Source organism: Struthio camelus, chromosome 3 (assembly GCF_040807025.1).
Source record: "Struthio camelus isolate bStrCam1 chromosome 3, bStrCam1.hap1, whole genome shotgun sequence".
In the NCBI taxonomy this organism is placed as follows: Eukaryota; Metazoa; Chordata; class Aves; order Struthioniformes; family Struthionidae; genus Struthio; species Struthio camelus.
The window spans coordinates 2,441,807-2,464,778 of NC_090944.1; the positions used below are offsets into that span (position 1 = coordinate 2,441,807).

At 59.7% G+C, this 22,972-nt stretch overlaps 1 protein-coding gene across 1 annotated transcript in view; it reads left to right on the top strand.

The window, feature by feature from the left end:
• The first annotated feature begins 3,695 nt into the window (after positions 1-3,695).
• The window catches only part of LOC138066502 (otoferlin-like), a 110,564-nt gene continuing 91,287 nt past the window's right edge, over positions 3,696-22,972 (top strand). Inside the window, 2 exon segments of the mRNA XM_068936370.1 lie at positions 3,696-3,729; positions 3,881-3,937. Of these exon segments, the coding sequence (XP_068792471.1) occupies positions 3,696-3,729; positions 3,881-3,937 (91 nt within the window).

Consider the following 22,972-nt stretch of genomic DNA (forward strand, 5'->3'; position numbering starts at 1 on the left):
ATTTTGGACTTCTGGACTCCATGAAGCAGAGTCTTTCCTGAAGTCTGTGCTTTTAAAGTCCAACTGGACTGATAGGATCCCCTCATCTGATGGCCTCGGGAACAAACATGTCACAGAATGTCACCCTTCACCAAGGTCTCTCTCTTGTGTTTGATCCTGTGGCTCTGCTCTGTTTGTAACACATGTTCCCACGTTCATAGCTCTGTACCAGCAACAAGCAGTAAAAGGGGCCTGTTGCCTGCTCTCGCTTCCTGACGTTCTCCTTGTATGTGGGAAGCATCGTGCGGGTGCTGGCGGGGAGGTTGTGGGGAGAGAAAGTGCCAGGTGCCTTTGGGAAGGTCTTCTGCAGGAGCCAGGCCTGAAGCCCCCTTACGAAGCCTTGCTGCAGAGTGCAGGCGTCTCCTGCTGAGCCTGGCAAGAGCTGGTCGCACTCTCCTGTGGCAAGTCAGGTCCAGTACGCTCGTCTGCACGGGCAGGACTGGAGGCTGTTGTCCCAAGAGGGCCACCTCTCCCTCCTGGCTCAGCTGGTGCACATAGAGATTTGCACGGCTCCTGCCACAGACGCGCAGAGATTGAAGCAATGTGGGATGAGGGCCAGGGCGCATACAAGGTGTGAAAAGCAGCAGAGCGGCTGCAACGCTAGTCAGGCTCTCTCCTGGTGCTGGGCTTGTCATGGGGGTGCTGAGGGCATCTGGGCATTGTGTTGGGGGTGCTGGGCTTGTCGTGGGGGTGGAGAGGGGACGTGGGCCTTGTGTTTGGGGTGCAGGGCCTGTTGTGGGGGTCCTGAGTAGTCAGGGCGTTGTTTTGGGGGTGCTGGGACTTGTTTTGGGAGAGCTAGGCTTGTTTTGGGGTGCTGAGGGGACCTAGGCATTGTTTTGGGAGTGCTGGAGGTATCTGGGCCTTGTATTGGGGGTGCTGGGCTTTTCATGAAGGTGCTGAGGGGATCTGGGCATTGTGTTGTGGGCACTGGGCTTGTCGTGGTGCTTAGGGGATCTAGGCCTTGTGTTGGGCATCCTGAGAGTATCGGGGCCTTTTTCTGGGGGTGCTGGGTCTTGTTTTAGGGGTGCTGGTCTTGTCGTTGGGGTGCTGAGGGGATCTGGGCTGTGTTTTTGGGGTGCTGGGCATTGCTTTTGGGGGTGCTGGGCATTGTGTTGGAGGTGCGGGGCTTTTTTGGGGGATGCGGAGGGGATCTGGGCCTGGTTTTAGGAGCGCTGAGGGTATCTGGGGCTTTTATTGGAAATGCTGGTCTTGTCATGGGGACGTTGAGGGGATTTGGGCCTTGTATTGGGAGTGCTGGGCTTTGTGTTGGGGGTTCTGATGGGATCTGTGTCTTTTTTGGGGGGTGGTGAGGGGATCTGGGCCTTGTGTTAGTAGTGCTGAGGGGATCTTGGCCTTGTTTTGTAAGTGGTGGGTCTTGTTTTGCACGTGCTGAGGCGATCTGGGCATTGTTTTGGGGGTGCTGGGCCTTGCTGTGGGGGTGCTGAGGGGATATGTTGGGGGTGCGGGGCTTGTGTTGTGGGTGCTGAGGAGATCTGGGCATTTTGTTGGGGGGCTGGGCTTATGGTGGTGCTGAGGGGATCTGGGCATTGTGTTGGGGGTGCTGGGCTTGTTTTGGGAGTGCTGAGGGGATCTGGGCCTTGTATTGGGGAGAGCTGGGCTTGTCGTGGGTGTGCTGAGAGCTAGGTGTTGTTTTAGGGGTGCTGGGGCTTGTTTTGGGAGTCCTGAGGGGATCTGGGCCTTGTATTGGTGGTGCGCGGCTTGTCATGGGGGTGTTGAACGGGATCTGGGCCTTATGTTTGGGAGTGCTGGGCCTTGTTTTTCGAGTTCTGGGCTTTGTTTTAGGGTGCTGAGGGGATCTGGGCCTTGTGTTGGGCGTTCCTGAGGGGATCTGGGCGTTGTATTGGGGGTCAGGGCGCATACAAGGTGTGAAAAGCAGCAGAGCGGCTGCAACGCTAGTCAGGCTCTCTCCTGGTGCTGGAGACAGTGGGGTGGGGGGACAAGCGGCACGTCCTCGTCCCAGGAGCTGCCCAAGACGTGGGCACTCGTCGTGGCACCAAGGGGAGAAGCCATCTGGCAAGCAGCGCCCAGGAGGCCGTACCGGGGCGGTCCGGCTGGATTTCCTGCCACAGACAGCTCTCGCCACGCCAGCCAGAAACGCAGCAGCCTCCACCGCAGCCTTCTCCATCGCCATTTGTTATTGGAGCGGCTCTTGGAGGGGCAAGGGGGAAAGGATTCCCCACATTTTCACCTTTTGGGGGGGGAGGGTGGCACATTTCCTTTCTGATTTGCAACTATTTCTTTTTTTTTTCTCCCTGTCTTTTGGCAGATGGAGGGTGGTGGTTGCCCATATTTGAGCAGCTTGTGTGCAGGTTTTTAAAATGTATTTCCTGAGGAAGTTTTTTACAGCCTTGAAACTCTGCAGGTTTTTTTCCAGCAGTTTTTTTTTTGGTCTTTTTCTTCTTCCTCCCCCACAAGCAATCACCCATAGGGGTCATTTATTTACTTACACACTGTGGGTTTTATTTATTTACCCATGGGAAGGAGGCTGGGTTGGGGTTTGGCTGTTCTTTGTTTTTCAGCAGCTCCCCCTTTCCCCTCACCCCCCCCAGCCATTTCCTTGGGGCGTTCCTGATTAATTTTCACTCGGGGGTCACGGAGTCAGGCGCAGGGGCAGGGGGTGGGATGCCCTCTCCCCCCGAGCAGCTGGTTGTGGCTCCATTACTCCTTTTCTCCGGAGCCCGTTTTCTCTGGGCATTTCCTCACTCCCTGCTGGCCCGGGGAAGCTTCTAGAAGGTGCCGGAGCAACAGCTGCGGTAGGAGCCTCCTGATTGGTGGGTGTGGGAGTGTTAGCTGTGTCCTGATTGGCGGGTTGTGGATGGCAGCGTGGGGCGGGGAGTGAAGCCTTGTCTGTCCCTGCTGAGGGGATCTGGGGGTTGTGGGGGGTGCGGGGGGGATCTGGGGGTTGGGGGCGCTGGGGGTGTTTTGGGGGCAGAGAGGCGGGAGGCAGGGCAAGGGGAGGCCTTGGCTGCAGAGGTCTGCCCCTGCGGCAGGTGCTGGAATGGGGAGGGCACTAGTGTGTGCCTGTGGCCTGGGCAGGTGCCGCAGGAGCGGGGGGAGGCGCAGGCCGGGGCAGAGCAGGATGCAGCCCAGAGGCAGAGAGGTGGGCATGGCCGTGCTGAGCTGCCGAGGCCAAGAGAGGATTGTGGTGGGGGGGTGCTGAGAAGAGGGCAACAGCAATATGTGCACTGCACAGGCAGAGCCGGCTCCGTTGTGCTGACAACCAGGCGGTGTTGGTGAGCGATGAAGGCCATGAGCTGCTGGACTGCCTCCCAAAAGTTGCACACAAAGAGTGGCCGGCGCACGTGAGACATCGCCAGCGCATCGTGCAGAAGCCTCCAGAGGCCCAGAGCGCAAACTGGGCATGAGGTGCAAGCTGCCTCGGCCCTCAGGTGCCCAACGGGACAGGGCCTGCGAGATTGCTGGTGGGGCGCTGCTGGCGCATCGGAGGCTCGAAGGCATCATCTTGGGCTGCTGCAGAAGGGCAGGTGAGAGGCAAGTGGGGGACGGAGCAGGCGCAGAGGCGGCAAGAGGCGGAGAGCAAGGGCTGGCCTGAGAAGAAGCAAGGGGCTGCTGCTCATGCAAAAGAGCCAGCAGCACACTCGTGCTGCACTAGTGCGAGAGCTCTGCCGAGGACAATGAGGCAGAGAGAGAGGAAGGAGGAGGCTGGAGGTGAGCAACCGCATGCAAGAGTGAGTGCGGCACTGTGCAGCTGGTCGCAGCAAGAAATCGCCGCCGCTGCCGGCACCCACATGCCTCTGGCGCAGGCAAGGCTTGGCAGAGGAGCTGCCCTCGCTCACTCTGTGTGTGCCTCTTCTTGCAGCAGCCTCTGTGGCGCACAAGGAAGCGGAGGAGGAGTGTGCAGAAGGCAGGAGGCAGGGTAGGCAGAGGCCTTGGCTGCAGGGCATCAGGCTGTGCGAGAGACCGTGATGCGGGGGGCTCCCTGAATGTGTGCCTGTGGGCCTTGCAGCTGCGGCGTGGCCCTGGGGAGACTGAGGGCAGGATGGAGCCCAGAGGCAGAGAGGTGCTCATGGTGTGGCTGAGGTGCAGAGGCCAAGGAGGGGATGGGTGTTGGGAGTGCTGAAGAGCAGGCAATGGCTTAGGGAGGGCCAGGGTAAATGGAAAGGCTGCCGCAGAGCTGCCCGAAAGGCTGCCTGGTGCTGAGACACAGCCCAGGCGCCCGGTGCAGGTGTGTCTGCAGGGCCCCTCTGTGCGGCAAGGCTGGGTGCCTTTGGGGCCTGCCTGGCGCAGGGGTGCCTGCTCAGGGGCAAAAGGGAGCCCTGAGGGAGGGTTGTCACCTGCTTTCTGCCTCCCAGGTGGAGCAAAGAGACATTGGGCAGCATGCGAGTGCCCCCATGCTGCCTATGGAAGATGCCCAGGTAGTGCTGGCTCTTGCCTGGCCAACAGCAGCCCCTGGCAGTGGCTCTGGTGGCTCTCAGCTAGGCAGGAGTGCTGAGGCAGAGGTGTGGTGGCATGCCACTCAGAGGGGAAGGCAGAGCTGTGACTGTCGCTGCGTGTGCTGCCAAGGGGCTGTGGGCAAGAGGAGCGGCCACAAGCCTTGTGCCTTGTTGTGACCCAGGTGAGCTGCAGCTCCAAGCATCTGCGGAGTTCTCCAGAGGTGGAGACAGGAACAATCGGGAAGCTGCATGAGCCATGGCATACGCAGTGGTGGAGGGCGTGCGGGCTGCCTGCTGGGGGGTGAGTAGCCCCATTTCAAGAGGCTGCAGCTGAGGCTTTCAAGGAGCCAGCGACACAGTCTCTGCACTCCCAACACAACACCCAGATCCCCTCAGGACGCCGATAAGCCCAGCACCCCGAAAACAACGCCCAGAACCCCTCAGCACCCCCAACACACCGCCCAGATCTCCCCGGAACAAGGCCCAGATCCCCTCCGCACCCCCACTAAAAAAAGACCCAGCACCCGAAATACAAGCCCAGATCCCCTCTCCACCTCCATGACAGCTCCAGATCGCTGCTGCAAGCCGAGCACAAGGCCCACCACCCCCAACACAATGCCCAGATCTCCTCTGCACCACGGAAAAAAGGCCCAGCACGTCGAAAATAAGGACAGATCCCCTCAGCACCCCGACTACAAGCCCCGCACCTCCAAAACATGGCCAGATCCCCTCAGCAACCCCTACCACAAGCCCTGCACCCCCAACGCAATGCCCCGATCCCCTCAGCAACCCCAAAACAAGGCCCAGATCCCCTCAGCACCCCAAAAACAAGGCCCAACAGCTCCAACACAACGCCCAGCTCCCCTCTGCACTTCCACAAAAAGCCCAGCAGCCTGCATGACAAGCCAAGCACCTTGAAAACAAGCACCCCCAACACAATGCCCAGATTTCCTCTGCACCACGGAAAAAAGGCCCAGCACCTCGAAAACAAAGCCAGATCCCTTCAGCACCCCCACTACAAGCCCCGCACCTCCAAAACAACGCCCTGATCACCTCAGCACCCCCACCACACGCCCTGCACCCCCACCACAATGCCCCGATCCCCTCAGCAACCCCATAACAAGGCCCAGATCCCCTCAGCAAACCCATTACAAGACCAGCTCCCCCGACACAAGGCCCACATCCCCTCAGCACCCCCACAAAAAGCCCAGATCCCCTGCAAAACAAGCCCAGCACCTCGAAAACAAGCCCCATATTCCCTCAGCAGCCCCACAACAATGCCCAGATCCTCTCTGCACCCCCAAAACAAGGCCAGCACCCCCAAAACAAGGCCAGCACCTTGAAAACAAGCCCCAGATCCCCTCAGGACCCCCACAACAAGGCCCAGATCCGGTCAGCACCACCGACACATAGCCCAGATCCCCTAGGCACTCCCACACGCCCAACAAACCAAAAACACAGCCTAAATCACCTCAGCATCCCCACCACAAGCCCAGCACTCCAAAAACAACGCCCAGCACCCCCAACACAACGCTCGGATCCCCTCTGCACCCCCACCACAAGCCCAGCACCCCCAATACAATGCCCCGATCACCTCAGCACCCCCACCACAAGCCCAGCACCCCCAACACAATGCCCCAGATCCCCTCAGAACCCCAAAACAAGGCCCACATCCCCTCAGCAAACCCATTGCAAGACCAGCTCCCCCGACACAAGGCCCACATCCCCTCAGCACCCCCAAAACAAGGCCCAGCAACTCCAACACAACGCCCAGCTCCCCTCTGCACTTCCACAAAAAGCCCAGCAGCCTGCATGACAAGCCCAGCACCTCAAAACAAGCCCCATATTCCCTCAGCACCCCCACAAGAAGGTCCAGATCCCCTCAGCACCCCCATGACAAGCCCAGATCCCCTCTGCACTCCCACAAGCCCAAAACAACAAATAATGCCCAGATCCCCTCGGCACACCCATAACAGGCCCAACACCTCCAATACAAGCCCCAAATCCCCTCCGCACTGGCACAACAAGCCCAGCACCCCTAACACAAGCCCAGATCCCCTCAGCACCACTATGACAAGTCCAGCACCCCCAACACAATGCCCAGATCCCCTCTGCACCCCCACAACAAAGCCCAGCACCCCAAACACAACGCCCAGATCCCCTCAGCACCCCCACAACAAGCCCAGCACCCCCAACACAACGCCCAGATCCCGTTCAGTACCCTCATGACAAGACTAGCACCCCCAACACAACACCCAGCTCCACTGAGCAGCCCGAAAACAAGCCTAGCACCCCCAACACAACACCCAGATCCCCCAAAACTAGGCCCAGCACCTCCAACACAATGCCCAGCTCCCCTCTGCACCCCCAAAACAAGCCCAGCCCCCGCAACACAAGCCCAACACCTCAAAAACAAGCCCAGATCCCCTCAACACTCCCACAAGCTCAACACAACAAACACACAGCCCAGATCCCCTCTGCACCCCCATAACAGGCCCAACACCTCCAATACAAGCCCCAGATCCCCTCTGCACCCCCACCACAAGCCCAGCACCCCCAACACAATGCCCAGATCTCCTCTACACCACAGAAAAAAAGGCCCCGCACCTCGAAAACATGGCCAGATCCCCTCAGCACCCCCACTACAAGCCCCGCACCTCTAAAACAATGCCCCGGATCAGCTCAGCACCCCCACCACAACGCCCAGATCCCCTCTGCACCCCCAATGCAATGGCCAGATCCCCCCAGCACCCCTACCCCAAGCCCAGCACCCCCAACACAATGCCCCGATCCCCTCAGCACCCCTACCACAAGCCCAGCACCCCCAACACAATGCCCCAGATCCCCTCAGAACCCCAAAACAAGGCCCAGATCCCCTCAGCAAACCCATTACAAGACCAGCTCCCCCGACACAAGGCCCACATCCCCTCAGTACCCCCAAAACAAGGCCCAGCAACTCCAACACAACGCCCAGCTCCCCTCTGCACTTCCACAAAAAGCCCAGCAGCCTGCATGACAAGCCCAGCACCTCAAAACAAGCCCCATATTCCCTCAGCACCCCCACAAGAAGGTCCAGATCCCCTCAGCACCCCCATGACAAGCCCAGATGCCCTCTGCACTCCCACAAGCCCAACACAACAAACACACAGCCCAGATCCCCTCTGCACACCCATAACAGGCCCAACACCTCCAATACAAGCCCCAGATCCCCTCCGCACTGGCACAACACGCCCAGCACCCCTAACACAAGCCCAGATCCCCTCAGCACCACTATGACAAGTCCAGCACCTCAAAAACAATGCCCAGATCCCCTCTGCACCCCCACAACAAAGCCCAGCACCCCAAACACAACGCCCAGATCCCCTCAGCACCCCAAACACAACGCCCAGCACCCCAAACACAACGCCCAGATCCCTTCAGTACCCTCATGACAAGACTAGCACCCCCAACACAACACCCAGCTCCACTGAGCAGCCCGAAAACAAGCCTAGCACCCCCAACACAACACCCAGATCCCCCAAAACTAGGCCCAGCACCTCCAACACAATGCCCAGCTCCCCTCTGCACCCCCAAAACAAGCCCAGCCCCCGCAACACAAGCCCAACACCTCAAAAACAAGCCCAGATCCCCTCAACACTCCCACAAGCTCAACACAACAAACACACAGCCCAGATCCCCTCTGCACCCCCATAACAGGCCCAACACCTCCAATACAAGCCCCAGATCCCCTCAGCACCCCCACCACAAGCCCAGCACCCCCAACACAATGCCCAGATCTCCTCTACACCACGGAAAAAAAGGCCCCGCACCTCGAAAACATGGCCAGATCCCCTCAGCACCCCCACTACAAGCCCCGCACCTCTAAAACAATGCCCCGGATCACCTCAGCACCCCCACCACAACGCCCAGATCCCCTCTGCACCCCCAATGCAATGGCCAGATCCCCCCAGCACCCCTACCCCAAGCCCAGCACCCCCAACACAATGCCCCGATCCCCTCAGCACCCCTACCACAAGCCCAGCACCCCCAACACAATGCCCCAGATCCCCTCAGAACCCCAAAACAAGGCCCATATCCCCTCAGCAAACCCATTACAAGACCAGCTCCCCCGACACAAGGCCCACATCCCCTCAGCACCCCCAAAACAAGGCCCAGCAACTCCAACACAACGCCCAGCTCCCCTCTGCACTTCCACAAAAAGCCCAGCAGCCTGCATGACAAGCCCAGCACTTCAAAACACGCCCCATATTCCCTCAGCTCCCCCACGAGAAGGTCCGGATCCCCTCAGCACCCCCATGACAAGCCCAGATCCCCTCTGCACTCCCACAAGCCCAACACAACAAACACACAGCCCAGATCCCCTCTGCACCCCCATAACAGGCCCAACACCTCCAATACAAGCCCCAGATCCCCTCCGCACTCGCACAACACGCCCAGCACCCCTAACAAAAGCCCAGATCCCCTCAGCACCACTATGACAAGTCCAGCACCTCAAAAACAATGCCCAGATCCCCTCTGCACCCCCGCAACAAAGCCCAGCACCCCAAACACAACGCCCAGATCCCCTCAGCACCCCCACCACAAGCCCAGCACCCCAAACACAACGCCCAGATCCCTTCAGTACCCTCATGACAAGACTAGCACCCCCAACACAACACCCAGCTCCACTGAGCAGCCCGAAAACAAGCCTAGCACCCCCAACACAACACCCAGATCCCCCGACACAAGGCCCAGCACATCCAACACAATGCCCAGCTCCCCTCTGCACCCCCAAAACAAGCCCAGCCCCCGCAACACAAGCCCAACACCTCAAAAACAAGCCCCTGATCCCCTCAACACTCCCACAAGCTCAACACAACAAACACACAGCCCAATCCCCTCTGCACACCCATAACAGGCCCAACACCTCCAATACAAGCCCCAGATCCCCTCCGCACTCGCACAACACGCCCAGCACCCCTAACACAATGCCCAGATCCGCTCAGCACCACTATGACAAGTCCAGCACCCCCAACACAAGGCCCTGATCCCCTCTGCACCCCCACAACAAAGCCCAGCACCCCAAACACAAAGCCCAGATCCCCTCAGCATCCCCACCACAAGCCCAGCAGTCCAAAAACAACACCCAGCACCCCCACCACAAGGCCCCGATCCCCTCAGCACCCCCAACACAATGCCCAGATCCCCTCAGCACCCCCACCACAAGGCCCTGATCCCCTCTGCACTCCCAAAACACATCCAGCACCTCGAAAACAAGCCCCTGATCCCCTCAGTACCCCCAATACAAGGCCCCGTTCTCCTGAGCACCCCCACCACAACGCCCAGATCCCCTCTGCACCCCCACCACAAGCCCAGCACCCCCACCACAATGCCCAGATTTCCTCTGCACCACGGAAAAAAAGGCCCAGCACCTCGAAAACATGGCCAGATCCCCTCAGCACCCCCACTACAAGCCCCGCACCTCCAAAACAATGCCCCGATCACCTCAGCAGCTGCACCACAAGCCCTGCACCCCCAACGCAATGCCCAGATCCCCTCAGCACCCCTACCACAAGCCCTGCACCCCCAACACAATGCCCCGATCCCCTCAGCAACCCCAAAACAAGGCCCAGATCCCCTCAGCAAACCCATTACAAGACCAGCTCCCCCGACACAAGGCCCACATCCCCTCAGCACCCCCAAAACAAGGCCCAGCAACTCCAACACAACGCCCAGCTCGCCTCTGCACTTCCACAAAAAGCCCAGCAGCCTGCATGACAAGCCCAGCACCTCAAAACAAGCCCCATATTCCCTCAGCACCCCCACAAGAAGGTCCGGATCCCCTCAGCACCCCCATGACAAGCCCAGATGCCCTCTGCACTCCCACAAGCCCAACACAACAAACACACAGCCCAGATCCCCTCTGCACCCCCATAACAGGCCCAACACCTCCAATACAAGCCCCAGATCCCCTCCGCACTCGCACAACACGCCCAGCACCCCTAACACAAGCCCAGATCCCCTCAGCACCACTATGACAAGTCCAGCACCTCAAAAACAATGCCCAGATCCCCTCTGCACCCCCACAACAAAGCCCAGCACCCCAAAAACAACGCCCAGATTCCCTCAGCACCCCCACCACAAGCCCAGCACCCCCAACACAACGCCCAGATCCCTTCAGTACCCTCATGACAAGACTAGCACCCCCAACACAACACCCAGCTCCACTGAGCAGCCCGAAAACAAGCCTAGCACCCCCAACACAACACCCAGATCCCCCAAAACTAGGCCCAGCACCTCCAACACAATGCCCAGCTCCCCTCTGCACCCCCAAAACAAGCCCAGCCCCCGCAACACAAGCCCAACACCTCAAAAACAAGCCCAGATCCCCTCAACACTCCCACAAGCTCAACACAACAAACACACAGCCCAGATCCCCTCTGCACCCCCATAACAGGCCCAACACCTCCAATACAAGCCCCAGATCCCCTCAGCACCCCCACCACAAGCCCAGCACCCCCAACACAATGCCCAGATCTCCTCTACACCACGGAAAAAAAGGCCCCGCACCTCGAAAACATGGCCAGATCCCCTCAGCACCCCCACTACAAGCCCCGCACCTCTAAAACAATGCCCCGGATCACCTCAGCACCCCCACCACAACGCCCAGATCCCCTCTGCACCCCCAATGCAATGGCCAGATCCCCCCAGCACCCCTACCCCAAGCCCAGCACCCCCAACACAATGCCCCGATCCCCTCAGCACCCCTACCACAAGCCCAGCACCCCCAACACAATGCCCCAGATCCCCTCAGAACCCCAAAACAAGGCCCATATCCCCTCAGCAAACCCATTACAAGACCAGCTCCCCCGACACAAGGCCCACATCCCCTCAGCACCCCCAAAACAAGGCCCAGCAACTCCAACACAACGCCCAGCTCCCCTCTGCACTTCCACAAAAAGCCCAGCAGCCTGCATGACAAGCCCAGCACTTCAAAACACGCCCCATATTCCCTCAGCACCCCCACAAGAAGGTCCGGATCCCCTCAGCACCCCCATGACAAGCCCAGATCCCCTCTGCACTCCCACAAGCCCAACACAACAAACACACAGCCCAGATCCCCTCTGCACCCCCATAACAGGCCCAACACCTCCAATACAAGCCCCAGATCCCCTCCGCACTGGCACAACACGCCCAGCACCCCTAACACAAGCCCAGATCCCCTCAGCACCACTATGACAAGTCCAGCACCTCAAAAACAATGCCCAGATCCCCTCTGCACCCCCACAACAAAGCCCAGCACCCCAAACACAACGCCCAGATCCCCTCAGCACCCCCACCACAAGCCCAGCACCCCAAACACAACGCCCAGATCCCTTCAGTACCCTCATGACAAGACTAGCACCCCCAACACAACACCCAGCTCCACTGAGCAGCCCGAAAACAAGCCTAGCACCCCCAACACAACACCCAGATCCCCCGACACAAGGCCCAGCACATCCAACACAATGCCCAGCTCCCCTCTGCACCCCCAAAACAAGCCCAGCCCCCGCAACACAAGCCCAACACCTCAAAAACAAGCCCAGATCCCCTCAACACTCCCACAAGCTCAACACAACAAACACACAGCCCAGATCCCCTCTGCACCCCCATAACAGGCCCAACACCTCCAATACAAGCCCCAGATCCCCTCAGCACCCCCACCACAAGCCCAGCACCCCCAACACAATGCCCAGATCTCCTCTACACCACGGAAAAAAAGGCCCCGCACCTCGAAAACATGGCCAGATCCCCTCAGCACCCCCACTACAAGCCCCGCACCTCTAAAACAATGCCCCGGATCACCTCAGCACCCCCACCACAACGCCCAGATCCCCTCTGCACCCCCAATGCAATGGCCAGATCCCCCCAGCACCCCTACCCCAAGCCCAGCACCCCCAACACAATGCCCCGATCCCCTCAGCACCCCTACCACAAGCCCAGCACCCCCAACACAATGCCCCAGATCCCCTCAGAACCCCAAAACAAGGCCCATATCCCCTCAGCAAACCCATTACAAGACCAGCTCCCCCGACACAAGGCCCACATCCCCTCAGCACCCCCAAAACAAGGCCCAGCAACTCCAACACAACGCCCAGCTCCCCTCTGCACTTCCACAAAAAGCCCAGCAGCCTGCATGACAAGCCCAGCACCTCAAAACAAGCCCCATATTCCCTCAGCACCCCCACAAGAAGGTCCGGATCCCCTCAGCACCCCCATGACAAGCCCAGATCCCCTCTGCACTCCCACAAGCCCAACACAACAAACACACAGCCCAGATCCCCTCTGCACCCCCATAACAGGCCCAACACCTCCAATACAAGCCCCAGATCCCCTCCGCACTCGCACAACACGCCCCGCACCCCTAACACAAGCCCAGATCCCCTCAGCACCACTATGACAAGTCCAGCACCTCAAAAACAATGCCCAGATCCCCTCTGCACCCCCACAACAAAGCCCAGCACCCCAAACACAACGCCCAGATCCCCTCAGCACCCCCACCACAAGCCCAGCACCCCCAACACAACGCCCAGATCCCTTCAGTACCCTCATGACAAGACTAGCACCCCCAACACAACACCCAGCTCCACTGAGCAGCCCGAAAACAAGCCTAGCACCCCCAACACAACACCCAGATCCCCCAAAACTAGGCCCAGCACATCCAACACAATGCCCAGCTCCCCTCTGCACCCCCAAAACAAGCCCAGCCCCCGCAACACAAGCCCAACACCTCAAAAACAAGCCCCTGATCCCCTCAACACTCCCACAAGCTCAACACAACAAACACACAGCCCAATCCCCTCTGCACACCCATAACAGGCCCAACACCTCCAATACAAGCCCCAGATCCCCTCCGCACTCGCACAACACGCCCAGCACCCCTAACACAATGCCCAGATCCGCTCAGCACCACTATGACAAGTCCAGCACCCCCAACACAAGGCCCTGATCCCCTCTGCACCCCCAAAACAAAGCCCAGCACCCCAAACACAAAGCCCAGATCCCCTCAGCATCCCCACCACAAGCCCAGCAGTCCAAAAACAACACCCAGCACCCCCACCACAAGGCCCCGATCCCCTCAGCACCCCCAACACAATGCCCAGATCCCCTCAGCACCCCCACCACAAGGCCCTGATCCCCTCTGCACTCCCAAAACACATCCAGCACCTCGAAAACAAGCCCCTGATCCCCTCAGTACCCCCAATACAAGGCCCCGTTCTCCTGAGCACCCCCACCACAACGCCCAGATCCCCTCTGCACCCCCACCACAAGCCCAGCACCCCCACCACAATGCCCAGATTTCCTCTGCACCACGGAAAAAAAGGCCCAGCACCTCGAAAACATGGCCAGATCCCCTCAGCACCCCCACTACAAGCCCCGCACCTCCAAAACAATGCCCCGATCACCTCAGCAGCTGCACCACAAGCCCTGCACCCCCAACGCAATGCCCAGATCCCCTCAGCACCCCTACCACAAGCCCTGCACCCCCAACACAATGCCCCGATCCCCTCAGCAACCCCAAAACAAGGCCCAGATCCCCTCAGCAAACCCATTACAAGACCAGCTCCCCCGACACAAGGCCCACATCCCCTCAGCACCCCCAAAACAAGGCCCAGCAACTCCAACACAACACCCAGCTCGCCTCTGCACTTCCACAAAAAGCCCAGCAGCCTGCATGACAAGCCCAGCACCTCAAAACAAGCCCCATATTCCCTCAGCACCCCCACAAGAAGGTCCAGATCCCCTCAGCACCCCCATGACAAGCCCAGATGCCCTCTGCACTCCCACAAGCCCAACACAACAAACACACAGCCCAGATCCCCTCTGCACCCCCATAACAGGCCCAACACCTCCAATACAAGCCCCAGATCCCCTCCGCACTGGCACAACACGCCCAGCACCCCTAACACAAGCCCAGATCCCCTCAGCACCACTATGACAAGTCCAGCACCTCAAAAACAATGCCCAGATCCCCTCTGCACCCCCACAACAAAGCCCAGCACCCCAAACACAACGCCCAGATCCCCTCAGCACCCCCACCACAAGCCCAGCACCCCCAACACAACGCCCAGATCCCTTCAGTACCCTCATGACAAGACCACACCCCCAACACAACACCCAGCTCCACTGAGCAGCCCGAAAACAAGCCTAGCACCCCCAACACAACACCCAGATCCCCCAAAACTAGGCCCAGCACCTCCAACACAATGCCCAGCTCCCCTCTGCACCCCCAAAACAAGCCCAGCACCCGCAACACAAGCCCAACACCTCAAAAACAAGCCCAGATCCCCTCAACACTCCCACAAGCTCAACACAACAAACACACAGCCCAGATCCCCTCTGCACCCCCATAACAGGCCCAACACCTCCAATACAAGCCCCAGATCCCCTCAGCACCCCCACCACAAGCCCAGCACCCCCAACACAATGCCCAGATCTCCTCTACACCACGGAAAAAAAGGCCCCGCACCTCGAAAACATGGCCAGATCCCCTCAGCACCCCCACTACAAGCCCCGCACCTCCAAAACAATGCCCCGGATCACCTCAGCACCCCCACCACAACGCCCAGATCCCCTCTGCACCCCCAACGCAATGCCCAGATCCCCCCAGCACCCCTACCCCAAGCCCAGCACCCCCAACACAATGCCCCGATCCCCTCAGCACCCCTACCACAAGCCCTGCACCCCCAACACAATGTCCCAGATCCCCTCAGAACCCCAAAACAAGGCCCACATCCCCTCAGCAAACCCATTACAAGACCAGCTCCCCCGACACAAGGCCCACATCCCCTCAGCACCCCCAAAACAAGGCCCAGCAACTCCAACACAACGCCCAGCTCCCCTCTGCACTTCCACAAAAAGCCCAGCAGCCTGCATGACAAGCCCAGCACCTCAAAACAAGCCCCATATTCCCTCAGCACCCCCACAAGAAGGTCCGGATCCCCTCAGCACCCCCATGACAAGCCCAGATCCCCTCTGCACTCCCACAAGCCCAAAACAACAAACACACAGCCCAGATCCCCTCTGCACCCCCATAACAGGCCCAACACCTCCAATACAAGCCCCAGATCCCCTCCGCACTGGCACAACACGCCCTGCACCCCTAACACAAGCCCAGATCCCCTCAGCACCACTATGACAAGTCCAGCACCTCAAAAACAATGCCCAGATCCCCTCTGCACCCCCACAACAAAGCCCAGCACCCCAAACACAACGCCCAGATCCCCTCAGCACCCCCACCACAAGCCCAGCACCCCAAACACAACGCCCAGATCCCTTCAGTACCCTCATGACAAGACTAGCACCCCCAACACAACACCCAGCTCCACTGAGCAGCCCGAAAACAAGCCTAGCACCCCCAACACAACACCCAGATCCCCCGACACAAGGCCCAGCACATCCAACACAATGCCCAGCTCCCCTCTGCACCCCCAAAACAAGCCCAGCCCCCGCAACACAAGCCCAACACCTCAAAAACAAGCCCCTGATCCCCTCAACACTCCCACAAGCTCAACACAACAAACACACAGCCCAATCCCCTCTGCACACCCATAACAGGCCCAACACCTCCAATACAAGCCCCAGATCCCCTCCGCACTCGCACAACACGCCCAGCACCCCCAAAACAATGCCCAGATCCGCTCAGCACCACTATGACAAGTCCAGCACCCCCAACACAAGGCCCTGATCCCCTCTGCACCCCCAAAACAAAGCCCAGCACCCCAAACACAAAGCCCAGATCCCCTCAGCATCCCCACCACAAGCCCAGCAGTCCAAAAACAACACCCAGCACCCCCACCACAAGGCCCCGATCCCCTCAGCACCCCCAACACAATGCCCAGATCCCCTCAGCACCCCCACCACAAGGCCCTGATCCCCTCTGCACTCCCAAAACACATCCAGCACCTCGAAAACAAGCCCCTGATCCCCTCAGTACCCCCAATACAAGGCCCCGTTCTCCTGAGCACCCCCACCACAACGCCCAGATCCCCTCTGCACCCCCACCACAAGCCCAGCACCCCCACCACAATGCCCAGATTTCCTCTGCACCACGGAAAAAAAGGCCCAGCACCTCGAAAACATGGCCAGATCCCCTCAGCACCCCCACTACAAGCCCCGCACCTCCAAAACAATGCCCCGATCACCTCAGCAGCTGCACCACAAGCCCTGCACCCCCAACGCAATGCCCAGATCCCCTCAGCACCCCTACCACAAGCCCTGCACCCCCAACACAATGCCCCAATCCCCTCAGCAACCCCAAAACAAGGCCCAGATCCCCTCAGCAAACCCATTATAAGACCAGCTCCTCCGACACAAGGCCCACATCCCCTCAGCACCCCCAAAACAAGGCCCAGCAACTCCAACACAACGCCCAGCTCCCCTCTGCACTTCCACAAAAAGCCCAGCAGCCTGCATGACAAGCCCAGCACCTCAAAACAAGCCCCATATTCCCTCAGCACCCCCACAAGAAGGTCCAGATCCCCTCAGCACCCCCATGACAAGCCCAGATGCCCTCTGCACTCCCACAAGCCCAACACAACAAACACACAGCCCAGATCCCCTCTGCACCCCCATAACAAGCCCAGCACCCCCAACACAATGCCCCGATCCCCTCAGAACCCCCCAAAAAGGCCCAGATCCCCTCAGCAAACCCATTACAAGACCAGCTCCCCCGACACAAGGCCCACATCCCCTCAGCACCCCGAACACAAGGCCCAGCACTCCCCAGACAAGGCCCAGACCCCTCAGTACCCCTACGACAAGCCCAGCCCCACCACCACAATGCCCAGATCCCCTCAGCACGTCCACGACAAGCCCAGCGCACCCAACACAAGGCCCAGATCCCCTCAGCATCCTCCATCACAAGCCCAGCACCCCAAAAACAAGCCCCAGATCCCCTCAGCACTCCCACATGCCCCACACAACAAACACACGGCCCAGATCCCCTCCGCACCCCCAAATCAAGGCCCCGATCCCATCTGCACTCCCAAAACAAGGCCCAGCCCTCCCACAACAAGCCCAGCACCCCCAGTGCAAGACCTAGCTCCCCTCAGCACCCCCACCACAAGCCCAACACAACAAACACACAGCCCAGATCTCCTCTTCACCCCCACCACAAGGCCCTGATCCCCTCTGCACTCCCAAACCACATCCAGCACCTCAAAAACAAGCCCCTGATCCCCTCAGTACCCGCAATACAAGGCCCCGATCTCCTCAGCACCCCCACCACAACGCCCAGATCCCCTCAGCACCCCCACCACAAGCCCAGCACCCCCAACACAATGCCCAGATCTCCTCTACACCACGGAAAAAAAGGCCCAGCACGTCGAAAACATGGCCATATCCCCTCAGCACCCCCACTACAAGCCCCGCACCTCTAAAACAATGCCCCAGATCACCTCAGCACCCCCACCACAATGCCCAGATCCCCTCTGCACCCCCAACGCAATGCCCAGATCCCCTCAGCACCCCTACCCCAAACCCAGCACCCCCAACACAATGCCCCGATCCCCTCAGCACCCCTACCACAAGCCCTGCACCCCCAACACAATGCCCCAGATCCCCTCAGAACCCCAAAACAAGGCCCACATCCCCTCAGCAAACCCGTTACAAGACCAGCTCCCCCGACACAAGGCCCACATCCCCTCAGCACCCCCAAAACAAGGCCCAGCAACTCCAACACAACGCCCAGCTCCCCTCTGCACTTCCACAAAAAGCCCAGCAGCCTGCATGACAAGCCCAGCACCTCAAAACAAGCCCCATATTCCCTCAGCACCCCCACAAGAAGGTCCGGATCCCCTCAGCACCCCCATGACAAGCCCAGATCCCCTCTGCACTCCCACAAGCCCAAAACAACAAACAATGCCCAGATCCCCTCTGCACACCCATAACAGGCCCAACACCTCCAATACAAGCCCCAGATCCCCTCCGCACTGGCACAACACGCCCAGCACCCCTAACACAAGCCCAGATCCCCTCTGCACCACTATGACAAGTCCAGCACCTCAAAAACAATGCCCAGATCCCCTCTGCACCCCCACAACAAAGCCCAGCACTTCAAAAACAATGCCCAGATCCCCTCAGCACCCCCACCAGAAGGCCCTGATCCCCTCTGCACTCCCAAAACACATCCAGCACCTCGAAAACAAGCCCCATATTCCCTCAACACCCCCACAAGAAGGTCCAGATCCCCTCAGCACCCCCATGACAAGCCCAGATCCCCTCTGCACTTCCCCAAGCCCAACACAACAAACACACAGCCCAGATCTCCTCTTCACCCCCAACACAAGGCCCAGTACTCCCAAGACAAGGCCCAGACCCCTCAGTACCCCCATGACAAGCCCGACACCCCCACAACAAGACCCAGATCCCCTCTGCACACCCACCACTAGCCCAGCACTGCCCACAACAAGCCCAGCACCCCCAGTGCAAGACCTAGCTCTCCTCAGCACCCCCACCACAAGCCCAGCACCCCCAACACAACGCCCAGATCCCCTCAGCACCCCCACCACAAGGCCCTGATCCCCTCTGCACTCCCAAAACACATCCAGCACCTCGAAAACAAGCCCCTGATCCCCTCACTACCCCCAATACAAGGCCCCGATCTCCTGAGCACCCCCACCACAACGCCCAGATCCCCTCTGCACCCCCACCACAAGCCCAGCACCCCCACCACAACGCCCAGATCCCCTCTGCACCCCCACCACAAGCCCAGCACCCCCAACACAATGCCCAGATTTCCTCTGCACCACGGAAAAAAAGGCCCAGCACCTCGAAAACATGGCCAGATCCCCTCAGCACCCCCACTACAAGCCCCGCACCTCCAAAACAATGCCCCGGATCACCTCAGCAGCCGCACCACAAGCCCTGCACCCCCAACGCAATGCCCAGATCCCCTCAGCACCCCTACCCCAAGCCCAGCACCCCCAACACAATGCCCCGATCCCCTGAGCACCCCCAAAACAAGGCCCAGATCCCCTCAGCAAACCCATTATAAGACTAGCTCCCCCGACACAAGGCCCACATCCCCTCAGCACCCCCAAAACAAGGCCCAGCAACTCCAACACAACACCCAGCTCGCCTCTGCACTTCCACAAAAAGCCCAGCAGCCTGCATGACAAGCCCAACACCACGAAAACAAGCCCCATATTCCCTCAACACCCCCACAAGACGGTCCAGATCCCCTCAGCACCCCCACCACAAGGCCCTGATCCCCTCTGCACTCCCACAAGCCCAACACAACAAACACACAGCCCAGATCCCCTCTGCACCCCCATAACAAGCCCAGCACCCCCAACACAATGCCCCGATCCCCTCAGAACATCAAAACAAGGCCCAGATCCCCTCAGCAAACTCATTACAAGACCAGCTCCCCCGACACAAGGCCCACATCCCCTCAGCACCCCGAACACAAGGCCCAGCACTCCCCAGACAAGGCCCAGACCCCTCAGTACCCCTACGACAAGCCCAGCCCCTCCACCACAATGCCCCGATCCCCTCAGCACGTCCACGACAAGCCCAGCGCAACCAACACAAGGCCCAGATCCCCTCAGCATCCTCCATCACAAGCCCAGCACCCCAAAAACAAGCCCCAGATCCCCTCAGCACTCCCACATGCCCCACACAACAAACACACGGCCCAGATCCCCTCCGCACCCCCAAAACAAGGCCCTGATCCCATCTGCACTCCCAAAACAAGGCCCAGCACTCCCACAACAAGCCCAGCACCCCCAGTGCAAGACCTAGCTCTCCTCAGCACCCCCACCACAAGCCCAGCACCCCCAACACAACGCCCAGATCCCCTCAGCACCCCCACCACAAGGCCCTGATCCCCTCTGCACTCCCAAAACACATCCAGCACCTCGAAAACAAGCCCCTGATCCCCTCACTACCCCCAATACAAGGCCCCGATCTCCTGAGCACCCCCACCACAACGCCCAGATCCCCTCTGCACCCCCACCACAACGCCCAGATCCCCTCAGCACCCCCACCACAAGCCCAGCACCCCCAACACAATGCCCAGATTTCCTCTGCACCATGGAAAAAAAGGCCCAGCACCTCGAAAACATGGCCAGATCCCCTCAGCACCCCCACTACAAGCCCCGCACCTCCAAAACAATGCCCCAGATCACCTCAGCACCCCCACCACAACGCCCAGATCCCCTCTGCACCCCCAACGCAATGCCCAGATCCCCTCCGCACCCCTACCCCAAGCCCAGCACCCCCACCACAACGCCCAGATCCCCTCTGCACCCCCACCACAAGCCCAGCACCCCCACCACAACGCCCAGATCCCCTCTGCACCCCCACCACAAGCCCAGCACCCCCAACACAATGCCCAGATTTCCTCTGCACCATGGAAAAAAAGGCCCAGCACCTCGAAAACATGGCCAGATCCCCTCAGCACCCCCACTACAAGCCCTGCACCTCCAAAACAATGCCCCGATCACCTCAGCAGCCGCACCACAAGCCCTGCACCCCCAACGCAATGCCCAGATCCCTTCAGCACCCCTACCACAAGCCCAGCACCCCCAACACAATGCCCCGATCCCCTGAGCACCCCCAAAACAAGGCCCACATCCCCTCAGCAAACCCATTATAAGACCAGCTCCCCCGACACAAGGCCCACATCCCCTCAGCACCCCCAAAACAAGGCCCAGCAACTCCAACACAACGCCCAGCTCCCCTCTGCACTTCCACAAAAAGCCCAGCAGCCTGCATGACAAGCCCAACACCACGAAAACAAGCCCCATATTCCCTCAACACCCCCACAAGACGGTCCAGATCCCCTCAGCACCCCCATGACAAGCCCAGATGCCCTCTGCACTCCCACAAGCCCAACACAACAAACACACAGCCCAGATCCCCTCTGCACCCCCATAACAAGCCCAGCACCCCCAACACAATGCCCCGATCCCCTCAGAACCCCCCAAAAAGGCCCAGATCCCCTCAGCAAACCCATTACAAGACCAGCTCCCCCGACACAAGGCCCACATCCCCTCAGCACCCCGAACACAAGGCCCAGCACTCCCCAGACAAGGCCCAGACCCCTCAGTACCCCTACGACAAGCCCAGCCCCTCCACCACAATGCCCAGATCCCCTCAGCACGTCCACGACAAGCCCAGCGCACCCAACACAAGGCCCAGATCCCCTCAGCATCCTCCATCACAAGCCCAGCACCCCAAAAACAAGCCCCAGATCCCCTCAGCACTCCCACATGCCCCACACAACAAACACACGGCCCAGATCCCCTCCGCACTCCCAAAACAAGGCCCTGATCCCCTCTGCACTCCCAAAACAAGGCCCAGCACTCCCACAACAAGCCCAGCACCCCCAGTGCAAGACCTAGCTCTCCTCAGCACCCCCACCACAAGCCCAGCACCCCCAACACAATGCCCAGATTTCCTCTGCACCACTGGGAAAAAAGGCCCAGCACCTTGAAAATAAAGTCCTGATCCCCTCAGCACCCCTACCACAAGCCCAGCACCCCCAACACAATGTCCCCGATCCCCTCAGCAACCCCAAAACAAGGCCCACATCCCCTCAGCAAACCCATTACAAGACCAGCTCCCCTGACACAAGGCCCAGATCCCCTCAGCACCCCCAAAACAAGGCCAGCACCCGCAACACAAGCCCAGCACCTCAAAAACAATGCCCAGATCCCCTCAGCACCCCCGACACACAGCCTAGATCCCCTCGGCACTCCCACACGCCCAACACAACAAAAACACGGCCTGAATCACCTCAGCATCCCCACCACAAGCCCAGCACTCCAAAAACAACGCCCAGCACCCCCAACACAACCCCCCGATCCCCTCAGCAAACCCACCACAAGCCCTGCACCCCCAACGCAATGCCCAGACCCCCTCAGCAACCCCAAAACAGGGCCGACATCCCGTCAGCAAACCCCTTACAAGAACAGCTCCCCCGACACAAGGCCACATCCCCTCAGCACCCTCAAAACAAGGCCCAGCACTCCCAAGACAAGGCCCAGACCCCTCAGTACCCCTACGACAAGCCCAGCCCCTCCACCACAATGCCCAGATCCCGTCAGCACCTGCACGACAAGCCCAGCGCACCCAACACAAGCCCCAGATCCCTTCTGCACTCGCACAACACGCCCAGCACCCCCAACACAAGGACCAGATCCCCTCAGCACCACTATGACAAAGCTCAGCAACTCCAACACAACGCCCAGCTCCCCTCTGCACTTCCACAAAAAGCCCAGCAGCCTGCATGACAAGCCCAGCACCTCAAAACAAGCCCCATATTCCCTCAGCACCCCCACAAGAAGGTCCGGATCCCCTCAGCACCCCCATGACAAGCCCAGATCCCCTCTGCACTCCCACAAGCCCAAAACAACAAACAATGCCCAGATCCCCTCTGCACCCCCATAACAAGCCCAGCACCCCCAACACAATGCCCCGATCCCCTCAGAACCCCCCAAAAAGGCCCAGATCCCCTCAGCAAACCCATTACAAGACCAGCTCCCCCGACA